Source organism: Pelobates fuscus, chromosome 8, assembly GCF_036172605.1.
Source record: "Pelobates fuscus isolate aPelFus1 chromosome 8, aPelFus1.pri, whole genome shotgun sequence".
Taxonomy (NCBI): domain Eukaryota; kingdom Metazoa; phylum Chordata; class Amphibia; order Anura; family Pelobatidae; genus Pelobates; species Pelobates fuscus.
Window position 1 is genome coordinate 15,422,751 of NC_086324.1, and position 11,705 is coordinate 15,434,455.

An 11,705-nucleotide genomic window follows, 5' to 3' on the forward strand; every position below is an offset into this window, starting at 1 on the left:
ACCTTGACACTTCCCTGAAACTTTAATTATGGATTTTGTGAAGTTACCAACTGGGATCACGTGGAAATAATCCACGCTCTCCATTCCAACAATACGTGGACGAAACTGCAATGGTATCCTGAGTGTCCCCTGGGCAGGAACGACTGCGTGCTCAATGTCACAGTAAAAATAACAGTCCACCTGAGAGGGTTTCTTATCACGTTCAATTCGAAAAGGTGAATCTACCTGTAGGTTACAAAAAAAAATGTCAAAGTCAGGTCTTGGGTTCTCACATAAACTGGGTTATACAGATATTATAAATCTTACTGTGCCTGCGCATAATTTGTTATACTATGCATAGGTTCCCACATTTTTTTTCCCAGGTAGGAAGCCCCTGAACTGTCTTGGATCTTGATAGAACAGTCCTGATTTGAGGCCCCGAGTCACTATCCTCCTCCAAAAGCTTGTAATGAGTAAAACCAATGCAGGGCTATTTCTGTCTCTGCAAGTGGGATAAAAATCTAAAATCTTCATTTTTTTTATTTAATTCTTTATTTAGATACCAGTGCAGCAAAACAGAGTACAATTACATTTGGTACAAGGCACAATACTATCATCTTGGAAGAAACTGTTTCAGTCCAGGGGTCATCGCAAGTTGCTCTGGCATAGCACCACATCAGCTTTTTGTAAACAATGCTAAGCCCCAAAGAAAAACCTCAACACAGAAGTAAAAAACCAAAAAATACATTCTCTGCCATACAACCTGTTCTCCTGTTATTGAGCTATTGCCCCAATGTGCTGGATCCCCCTCCCCCCCCCCCCCCCCCCAGCCATGGTTTTATGAGATAATACCCCATCCAGTGGTATAATCATACCATGGGGATCAGATCTTTCATACATGTGTAGTGAGTTATGTATGGTAGCTGTGAGCCTGTCCATTCGGTGTACATTGTTCATTATTAGCTATTACCTCCTGCAGTGAATGGAGTTCTGTCTGTAGCCAACTCACAGCCCTATGGGCTGCCAGTGTGGTCGTATTATATAATTTCTTGTAGGTGTAGGGAACCCACCCAGTGGTTTAGATAATAAAAAGGAACACAGGTGCAACTAAAAGTGCCTGTGAAATACTCAGGAGAGGAGGTTCAGGATATCGATGCAGAATGATACTACCTTATTATTATAATTATTATCATTATTATTATTATTATTTTATTATTTATATAGCGCCAACAAATTCCGTAGCGCTGTACAATGGGTGGACTAACAGACACATAATTGAGATCAGACCACTGGACGTAGGAACAGAACAGAGGGGGTTGAGGGCCCTGCTCAATGAGCTTACATGCTAGAGGGAGTGGGGTATAGTGACACAAAGGGTTAAAGTAAGCGAATTAAATAGTTTGTTAGAGAACACCACCACCACATCTGTAGTTATTGTTTTTATCACTGCATGACCTCCATCATAGGTCTGTGGTTGATCTCCCTATACAGAAGAGCTTGACCGGGATGGTGTGCTAGCGCATCAGAATTTTGTACATCTGTTCCTAGTGTTGGATGCAGATGGACACCCCTTTTGCAGCATCCCATATATCCTCCTTGTCTACCCCCTTTAGAGTCACCCCCAGGTCTTGCTCCCGTTGTTGGAATAATTAAGTGATCAAGAAAAGAGAAACCCATAGCACACCGTAATAAAAAATAGATTTTATTTATACACCTTACAGCTCAGGAATAGTCCACATAAAGGTTGTTGCTTTTTAATAAATGTTAATACTAGTAATCCCCTTTGAATACCTGTGAAACTGACTTTAATGATACGCATTGTCCTAAAATGACATAAAAGTAAAATGATGAATGTAGATTGTCTGAATAACATACCTCTGACACATTGTGTATTTCAATGTGTTTCTCCTTTACTGCCCCCATTGCAACCGAACCAAACTGCAGGGCAGATTCATCCTCTCCACCGGCTTCCCCAGGAAATCTCACCACTAGATGGGGGTATTTAGCTACCACAAAAAAAAAAAAAGTTTACAAACAAAAATTCTCAAGGATTAGGTAGATTAAAAAGTAACTATGAGCAAGCAATAAAACTGATATTTATTAATTTCAGATTAACAGAAAATGTTCAGAAAAACTTCAAGCACAATACATTCCTAGTACAATCCCATTAAACAATGTTAGCCCTGTTTGACACTTACTGGCATTCTGTCAGGTGCCAATATGCTGTTTCTGGTCTATTTAGAGTTAGAGAATTCAGATGTCGAATTGTTCAATACAGCTACTTATTTGGCACCCTGAGAAAACTGAAGCAGTTTGGGTGCCAACAGAACCCAGACAAGTGTCAAACTGTGCTCTAGTGGTCATTGTAGTAATACTGATAGATAACTGAATAGAAAACAATTATCAGATCTTGAGCTGAAAATAGTATAAAACTCCCAAAGCAAATATTTAAGTTTATATATGTGTGTGTATATATATATATATATATATATATATATATATTGTATTTTTTGTAATATTGTATCCTATTGTAACAATGCAATGTTTTGTGGACCCAGGACATACTTGAAATCGAGAGAAATCTCAATGTATCTTTCCTGGTAAAATATTTTATATGGAGGATTGTGGGGTTTATATTAATTAACAACTGGAAAGCAGCAAGAAGCCTACTGGTAAATTAAAGGGACAAGGTCTACCAACCAATGGATGTGATCTGCATGCTCTTCTCATATTCCTCATTCACTCCAAATCGACATATTGCTGTCACACTGTACACCAGCGCCACCTGTGGTTGGAACAGGATATTGATTCTAGTCTCACACCGTGGGTCCAGTACACCACTAGCTGGACTCAGGACAAAGGGTTCTGATACTTCCCATCTGAACGTTGTTGGCAGGTCACTAACCGAATATATTAGAATTAAGACAAACATTTAGAATCCATTAATTATTCCTATGCTTTACAAATGAATCATTCCTTTGTCTTATAGTAAATCATGTACCATGAGTTGTGTAGGACAAATGATGTCTCAGAAAAATGATAGACTGCACATGTGGGAATGGTAAGTTCCTCCGGGAAAAGTAGCTTGTTTCTTGGGAGAGTAGCTCTGAGTAACACTGAAAAACTGCCTTCCTCTGTCTCGAAGGCGATAGAATCTTCATAATCACGCTATTATGTGTTAGAAATAATTGAAAAGAATACACATTAAATATAATACGATGGCTTTATGATGTCAATTGTTATTTTTTTACTTTTCAAAACATTACTCACCATTACCACAAGATGGCAGAATAACACAGAAAACCATCACTGGATAAACTTGTGCATAAAAAAATAGAAAGTGATTTATTTTACTGGAAATTGGGGTGAATTAACAAGTGGCAAAATAATAGTTGTTGTGGTTATGGTACCAGGAGTGGCTGGGTTATGGTGTCAGGAGAGCTTGCTTTAGTGGTTATGGTCCCAGAAGTGCCAAAGTAGTGAATCTATTTTAGAAAGGATTGATATCTTACGTGGGGTGAGCCGTGTACCTATGCCACAGCTCGCACAGGAAAAGCTGAATGGCTCTCCTGCTAGGCATGGTCAGACAACTCCATCACAACAACGTAAATCAAAATAATACACTTTGGCAGCATAAATGGGGGGGGGGGGGGATGCTTTTGGAACCAAGAATACGTTTTCTATTTAAGAAATTACAGAAGAGATTATTTTGTTCCCTTTCCTTTAACTGCAAATGCAAATAAAAGAGAGAAAAAACATACCTAGAAAGTTTCCCTGTGTGAAGTTCTCAAGCCAGGAAGAAACTCTTATCAAATAAATTCCTGATGTGCAAGTAAGTAATTAAGTAGTTTAACTCCAATAGCAGTTCACAGATGATGAGAGGAATTGCTGCATATACTTTAATACCAGAGTTTCATTGTGAAATGCTGCAAAGCTGAAGTGGTCGTAGTGCTTAGAGTAACCCTTTAACCCCCTTGCAAGAAATGATCACTTGTGCCAATCTTACCTTTTCCAGTGGTCTGAAAGTGATAGGGAGGGAGAACGATGTTCCTTGCATTAATGTGAGAGGCTGAGGAAACAGGGTGTTGTAGAAAGGGGTGCTTGGAGCACTGTATGAATAAGAGAGAGAATTATTCATTATATTTAGTTACACATGTCTCTACCTCACTCCTACACAATATGTGGGCACAGTTGCAGACATAATTGGCTTCTTTAAAGGGACACCCTGAGTTGATGTTGAGTTCACTATTTCTTTCATGGTAACAGGCATCTAGACACAATGCACAATAGATTCGTACAGCGTCACATCGCGAATGCACAAGAAGATCTAAGTTTGGCCCACTGTCCTCTGATCTTTTTTTTGTACGCTTGTGCTTTATGTGAGTTTGTACACCTTTTATTCTCCCCTCAGCTGCCACCACCGAATAGAACAAGTTGGGTTGGAAAACATCCTCTCTGGGTGATAGGGCTGATTTAACCATGGAGATTTCACAAAGCAAAAAAGGGATCTCAATATTATCTTTAAAATAGATCACTTTTTGTAGTTCTATTTATCACTACTTGCCACTCACCTGAACGTAACCTTCTGCGTTTTTAATTTGACATTTTTCAGGGTGAGAATTTTGATGTTTTCTTTCCCCAGCTCCCAGTTCTGCCAGTGTAAAGATTTACAGACCTCGAATCCCATGATATCTGTCTTCTCCCTGGCCTTCTTTTGTTTCTGGGATTTTGGGTGTATTTCAAAGGAAACATTTCTCTGCAACAAAAAGTTATTTTAAAAAAAAATATCAATCCCTTTAACCTTTTGTCAGCTGATCACTCTCAGGCAATGAGCTAAACCCTGCACCTCAGGCTTCTAATACGCAGTGAGCAGTAAAGGAGGAGTGAAACGGCACTCAGCGGATCCCAGGTATGAAGTCAAATAATTCGTAAATTGTTTGATTACTTACAATGCGGGAGCGCCAGGGCACGACTGACACTCTAATCACTAGAGTGGTGATATTTATGGACTCAGTGCTTCCATTCACTTAGTGGAAGCCATTGAGGGTGTGCTATACAAAAGTAAACAGCTCCCATATATTCCAAAACTGGAAGCAATAATCGTGCTTGCACCTTACACATCATGTGAGCAGGCGCGGTGCAGTTCCCATTGATTTCAATTGGAGAACAGGGACATGACAAGAACAGCCAAATTAGACACAAATGACAAACTGTGCCTAGGAGGAGGGTATCAACTCACTGTACTACATTGAAGCATCCAAGGGAGAGTTTAGTAAACAAATATGGGGTTTAAATATAAAGAGCAATTCAGGGGTAACGTTCTAAAAGTAGAGCAAATAACCACAACAATTCATTGGTTTCCATGGTGACTGATCCAGATTTAGAACTCTGCACCACAATTGCTTTTTCTAAGCAATCTCTGTTGTTGCAAAGTATGAGGCAAGATTTATCTAGGCCATTCTCTGCACAGACACAATGTTGACATAGATATGCAAAATTTGAAACCAAAGATGGATAAAAACAGGAAATGGGATTCAAAAACTGTAATAATAATATTGAAATAAATGGTTTCTATAAAAATAAATATAGTCAGAGAAACTTGAAGGTGCCAGGATGTTATCTCAGTAAATAGCTCTTTTGACTCCCAGATATTTAAAAATTGTTTCCTTGTGTAAATGAATATCCATCACTTACCAGCTTGAGAGGATCCTTCCGGCTATGCCCCACAAAATGACCGGCATCTACGGGTCGGGAATCCTTCCGGCTATGCCCCACAAAATGACCGGCATCTAACGGTCGGGAATGGAGCTGTGCCAGCATATTTGCAGTTCTTACCTGAAATGTTGAGTTTCAGAATCTGTACTGTGCATAACAAAGGACTGAATCATTGATCAGTAAAGATCTATAAGTAACTGACAACTCTAAGTGCCATATTACCTTTTTGCATCAATGCAGCTTATTGTAGCTGTTATGATGCAAGCATGAGCGCAGCCCCTCTCTCTGGTTTTATCACAACAGTTTAGGCAGTTTGAAAACAAAAACTATTCTCATCATGATCCCATTGCCTCCCCCTGAACTCACAGTCTAAATCTGAATGTGTAATAAAAAAAGCAAAAATTATATTTCATTTATTTAAGTTTTAAGCAAACCTGGTTCTGAATCTAAAAGCAATAAGGAACACATCTAACTTTTAATCCTTTAATCCCTTACATTCATTGATAGGAGCCAGCTATGCCTCAGCACTAGAGTCTATGGTGGTGATATAGTGCTTGGCTTAACACAACATGGCCAAATAATGGAACTGAATTCCCATATTTGCTTGCTAAGATTGGTGATTTTAAGTAACCTTGTAAAATGTAAAACTGTATTTTTGTTTTTGAGTGTGCGCTGTTCCTTAAACTGTATTTTGTTATATATGTTGGTATTTACAGCAGTACCACTACTTAGAAATACATATTCTGGATGTGCCCCCAATTTCTATTATTTCTGTGTAGATTTAGATTCCTATTTGGCTGCGCATGACACCCATCTACTATAGGTGCTCCTTTGGAGGTGACTACATGAAAGCATAAATTGAGGAGTCTCTGGGAACTGTTTAAGCAGTCTGTATTGCATGTTAGCATGTAAATATCTGATGTTAAAATATATAAATACTAAATAAGGGTAGGATCCACCAATATTGGGGTACTGTGATGTAGTGGTGGGCTTAACAAGATATGGCCATATGGTGAAACTGAATTGGGAGTCGGGATATGGGTATGTTTTAGTGATTGGGGTTAGTCATCTAACAATGTCTTTTAGTCAATAAATTGCTAACTTAAACAAAACAAAAACATACAACAAAACGAGTGTGAGGCAGCATGGGGGGCTGACAGCAATAAGAGAGTATGATGGAAGGCCAATAAATAAGGACCAGAAAATAAAAACACACACTCCAGGAGATAACAACTGACCAGAAGTCAGTATGTTTCCAGTAAGTGTGTGCTCCTCCTGGACAGCTCCAACACCCAATAATGCAGGTAGAGACAGAGAGGAAATCTGTAGGAGCGCTGGGGGAGACTGGACGAACTGTTTGATTTGGACAAGTCCCTAGTCACTAAAGTGTTCACTGCCAGGTACTCAAAGTGATTTCAAATCTAAGATTTTAGGTCAAAATATCAGAATTGGGAAAGTCGAATTGTAAAGTTATTTACAGTAAAGTTTATTTAATAAACTGCAAATTGTTTCCAATTGAATCCAAAAGGCAAACTGTTCCCTACAATAGCTGATGGTCTCCAAGCCATTCACATTTATAGTTTGACCATTTTACCCCAGACCTTACTGAGATTTCAATTTGCTGCACTTGGGACTTTAGTGAATAATAATAATTGGGAATAATAATAATAATTGGGAATAATAATAATAAGTGGGAATAATAATAAGTGGAATAGCCTGCCTACTGCCATCAGACTCTCCCCTAGTCTTGCATCTTTTAAGAAGTGCCTTAAAACCCATCTCTTTAGGAAAACTTATGGCCTCAAGACTAACCCCTACCTCACATACCTGTCTCTTGCCCTCTCCTAAAGGGCAGCCCACCTTATTTGATTGCAAATTCCTGTCCTAATGTGTTTTACACCCCACCTCCTATAGAATGTAAGCTCGATTGAGCAGGGTCCTCTTCAACCTATTGTTCCTGTAAGTTTATTTGTAATTGTCCTATTTATAGTTAAATCCCCTTTCATAATATTGTAAAGCGCTACAGAATCTGTTGGCGCTATATAAATGGCAATAATAATAATAATAATAATAATAATAATAAAAGTGGGAATAATAATAATTGGGAATAATAATAATAATAATAATAATAAGTGGGAATCATTGGGAATAATAATAATTGGGAATAATAATAAGTGGGAATCATTGGGAATAATAATAATAATGAGTGGGAATAATTGGGAATGATAATAATTGGGAATATTAATAATTGGGAATAATAATAATAAGTGGGAATAATTGGGTGTTTGGGTTTAATAATAACAGTCTCGGGCTCTGCAGCCTCCCAGCAATTATTGCTCTACAACTACAACTCCCATCAATCTGTGCAGGAATGTGGGAGGCTATAGCCGGCAGGGCACCCCAGCAAGGCTGGCTGAGCATGATGGGGATGGATTCCTAGCCAATCCTCCCACTAAGTTTGAACTGCCACTGCCAGCACCCTCAGCCGCAGCAGGCTGGATAAGAGACAGATTTTATGAAGTTTATTTGTGTTTTGAGTGAGCTCTGCCCTCTCCCCGGTCCCCTCCTCACCCAGCGAACTCTCTCACTTCACTGTCCGAGCAGCTCCACGGCGGCCATGTTTGCTCCGGTTTCCTTGGCAACAAGACGCGGCAACCAGGCTGTGTGTTCCTAGCAACCACGGAATCCGCGAAGGGTCAAACCGCGCAGAACGCGAAGCAGCTGCTGCTAACAATGGGGAATCTGGTTATTTAATAGGAAGCAAGGGGGGAAAGGTTTTACTGATCAAATAATTTATTATAAAGGGTGACTGGCAGTCTGAGTCAATTAGAAATATGTAAGTTTATTTATGGAAATGGGAAATTTGATATCCAGCCTCCATTCAGAATGCTATTCTAAATGAAGGGATGAGGATGATGGGAGCTAGAGTCCATAAATGTAGACAGCCCTCCCATTGCCCTTAACCCTTACTCTCCCTCCCCCAAACCGTCCTAACTGTATTCATAAACAATCCTGACTCTCTCTCTCATTTATTTATAACCCCCAGTCCCCTCAACTAAATAAAATACCAAATCTTCCCCCTCAAATATCTAGTGCAGCAATAATCTGATTTAACCCTAAATCTACCTGACTAGGGTATTATGGGCGGCGATCCCCAATCCCTGCTAACACTAGCCCACGTTAAACCCTGAATCCAAATGGCTACCCCAGTTCTAAAACCCTATACTTTAGTGACTCAATGTGGCACAGAGATTAATGACTTGCCTTTTAAACAGTGAAACCGAAAAACAAGTTGTTTTTTCAATTACATTGTAAACCATTTTACCTGATTTGGGCCTCTTTTAAATAGATGACTCTTTACAGGAAGTGTTTAGGAAGGCTGTGCAAGTCACATGCAGGGAGGTGTGGCTAGAGTTGCATAAATAAAGTGATTTAACTCCTAAATGGCAGAGAAATGAGCAGTGAAACTGCAGGGGCATGATTAAACTAAATATGTTTTGGTAACTATAGTGTCCCTTTAATATCTTGCATTTTGTTTAAAACATTGGGTCATTCATAAACAATAAACCTCACCCCTCCATCCCATGTATGCTCAGCAAAACAAAATGTGGTCCAAAAAGTCCTACATAGTGTTTTGATTGTTCCAGAACAGGTCTTCCCACAACAGGGAAACTAATTTCTCAGTCGAGAGTTAACTCAAGCCCCTTTACATTCTCTTGATTTTCACATGAATTTTTAGCAGGAGACGACATGACTGTAACATTTGATGAAAAGTCAACTAGGTAACTGAGAAATTGCCTTATTTGGTTCGTACTACTATTGGTTTGTAAACACTACACAAACAAGCCTAGTACAATAATCCTGTCTCCTAAAAAGTGTAAATTTTCAATTATAAGCAGTGCTGTATTTGCTGCAAGGCAAACAAGGCATTTGCTTTGGGCAGCAGTTTCCAGGGGATGCCCCCCCCCCCAAAAAAAACAACACCGCCCCCAAATGCCCAGGAGCCTGTGTGTCTGAGTGAGTGTGTTTTTGTATGTGTGTGTGTGTGTCTGAGTGATTGTGTATGCCTGTCAGTGTGTGTGTGTCTGTGAGTGGGTGTGTGTCTATCAGTGAGTGAGTGTCCGTGTCTGCGTCATTGTGTGTGTATGTCAGTGAGTGTAAGCGTGTCTGTCAGTGATTGTATGTGTCTGTCAGATTGTGTCAAATCAGTGAGTGTGTGTCAGTGTATCAGAGTGTATTTCTGTCAGTCAAAGTGTGTGTTAGTCTTTAACAGGAAGAGGTGTGGCCTTGGTGGGAAGATGTGGGGCACATGTAAATTAGGTGGTGCCCGAGTTCCGTCATGCCTATAGCAGCACAGATCTAACATACACCACTAATTATAAGCGCTCATAATTTATTCATCCAATTATTTAAAAAAAATATTACAGCCAATATTTGTAACATGGACAGAATTATGCAATACTAAGAGATTTATTTCAGTAAATTGGAAAAGACAATTTAATTGTTTTGTATAGTGCCGGTTACATACACAGCACTACACAATCAGAATAATACAGGCACAAAACAATTACCCCAAAACAAGCAATCCTTCTCCCATTATTATATGGATTCAGCTTTACTGGCTTTGCCCCACAGAACTTACAATCTAATTCCATTCATTTGGCACAAGGACCAATATAGAAGTTTGTAAGTAAATCTTTGCCTGCAATAGAAATGGAAAGATCAGACCTTTTCAGTAGCTGACCTAAAAGTGCTTATTTTATTTTATTTTTTATTTTGGCCTCTGACAGGTTTCTGCAATAGATACTTCTTGATTTTACTTAGTATTGCAAGAATGTTTTACATGAGGTTTGGTTGTCTAAACATTGAGTTGTGGTCAACATGTAAAATGTTAGGTACATTCATTTTTCCAATTCTACTATAAAAAAAAAAGTCTAAATTTCACAAGATCATTTTCAGTCCATCAAACGTCAGCCAATATGTGTAGTCTAAAGTGCTTTATTAGCTATTAATTTTAATGTTTTTGGCAGACTCCTGAAAAAGACCACAATCAAGGCTGCAGGGGGCTTAATCACCCGAGCCTTAATAAAAAAAAAACCAGCAAATATATCCATCAATATCTGTAATACCACACATGGCCCCTAGGCTATAATACATAAAGCTACTTCTGTTTAACAGTCCCCTTTGGTTGAAAAGCATTTTTAAATAATTTAGAATTATATCAGTGGCTAATGGTTCCATTCTATCTCCTTACTCTGTGCTAAATGAATAACCCCTATTCATATATATTTTCTATATATAATACTCTAGGTGACTTTCCTGCACAGATAGGGAAGAAGACAATGTTAATGGGCCTGTGCTGTGTACCTGCTAATTCTCCTGGATCCAGAGAGAAAGTCCCAATACAAATTCCTCTCAGCGTTCCAGGGTTTTTTATCAGTGTTCCACATCCACAATGGAGAATAGACCCCTAGAAGTCTGAGTTTAATAAAACCTGTTTATACTGTGTCCGCTAGATTATTTCTGCCCATACGCTCTCTCAGCGCTCTGTATAGAGACAGCCATCATTGACTCTCTCTCACTTGACTTGCATTAATTTGGTCCCCTTTCATGTACCCCTTCCAAATGCACCTTCAGACAGAGCCACCACTACTTACTGCCATACCCAACTGTGGGTAGCCCTGATTTTGAGACCGTTGTACAAGCTATGTCCTTCTCCAGCTGCTCAAGGCAGTTCATTTTACACTGCAGGTGTATTTCATACAGGGCGACAGGGAGCAGGGATTGGATTAGAGGGTATAAGTGGGATTAATGAAGATCTAATGAGATCAGTCTGTGTATACGCTATGAGTCATGCACCACGGGGGACATAAATCAGCAGACAAGGAGTGAGAAGCAGAACTGGGCCCAGTGCCCATATCCCCTTAGAGGAACCATAAATAGAAACAGCCAGGGCAAGGCCTGGTAAACGGCTCCCCTAGCACGGCACTCACTGCATGAATACAGCAGTC

The 11,705-nt window shown here is 39.4% G+C and overlaps 1 protein-coding gene across 2 annotated transcripts in view; it reads right to left on the minus strand.

Annotated features, from left to right (window-relative positions):
* CFAP65 (cilia and flagella associated protein 65) overlaps nucleotides 1-8,329 on the minus strand; it is a 67,822-nt gene extending 59,493 nt beyond the window's left edge. Inside the window, exons 1-8 of one of the 2 annotated variants that reach the window (XM_063429290.1) lie at nucleotides 8,266-8,329; nucleotides 5,674-5,814; nucleotides 4,551-4,735; nucleotides 3,986-4,088; nucleotides 2,981-3,147; nucleotides 2,680-2,879; nucleotides 1,855-1,985; nucleotides 3-225 (exon numbers count right to left, since the gene is read on the minus strand). In XM_063429290.1, the coding sequence (XP_063285360.1) occupies nucleotides 3-225; nucleotides 1,855-1,985; nucleotides 2,680-2,879; nucleotides 2,981-3,147; nucleotides 3,986-4,088; nucleotides 4,551-4,735; nucleotides 5,674-5,799 (1,135 nt within the window). In that variant the 5' untranslated portion in view covers nucleotides 5,800-5,814; nucleotides 8,266-8,329. The remainder of the gene's footprint in view (nucleotides 1-2; nucleotides 226-1,854; nucleotides 1,986-2,679; nucleotides 2,880-2,980; nucleotides 3,148-3,985; nucleotides 4,089-4,550; nucleotides 4,736-5,673; nucleotides 5,815-8,265) is intronic. The other variant, XM_063429292.1, reaches the window with a different exon arrangement.
* Nucleotides 8,330-11,705: the final 3,376 nt, after the last annotated feature.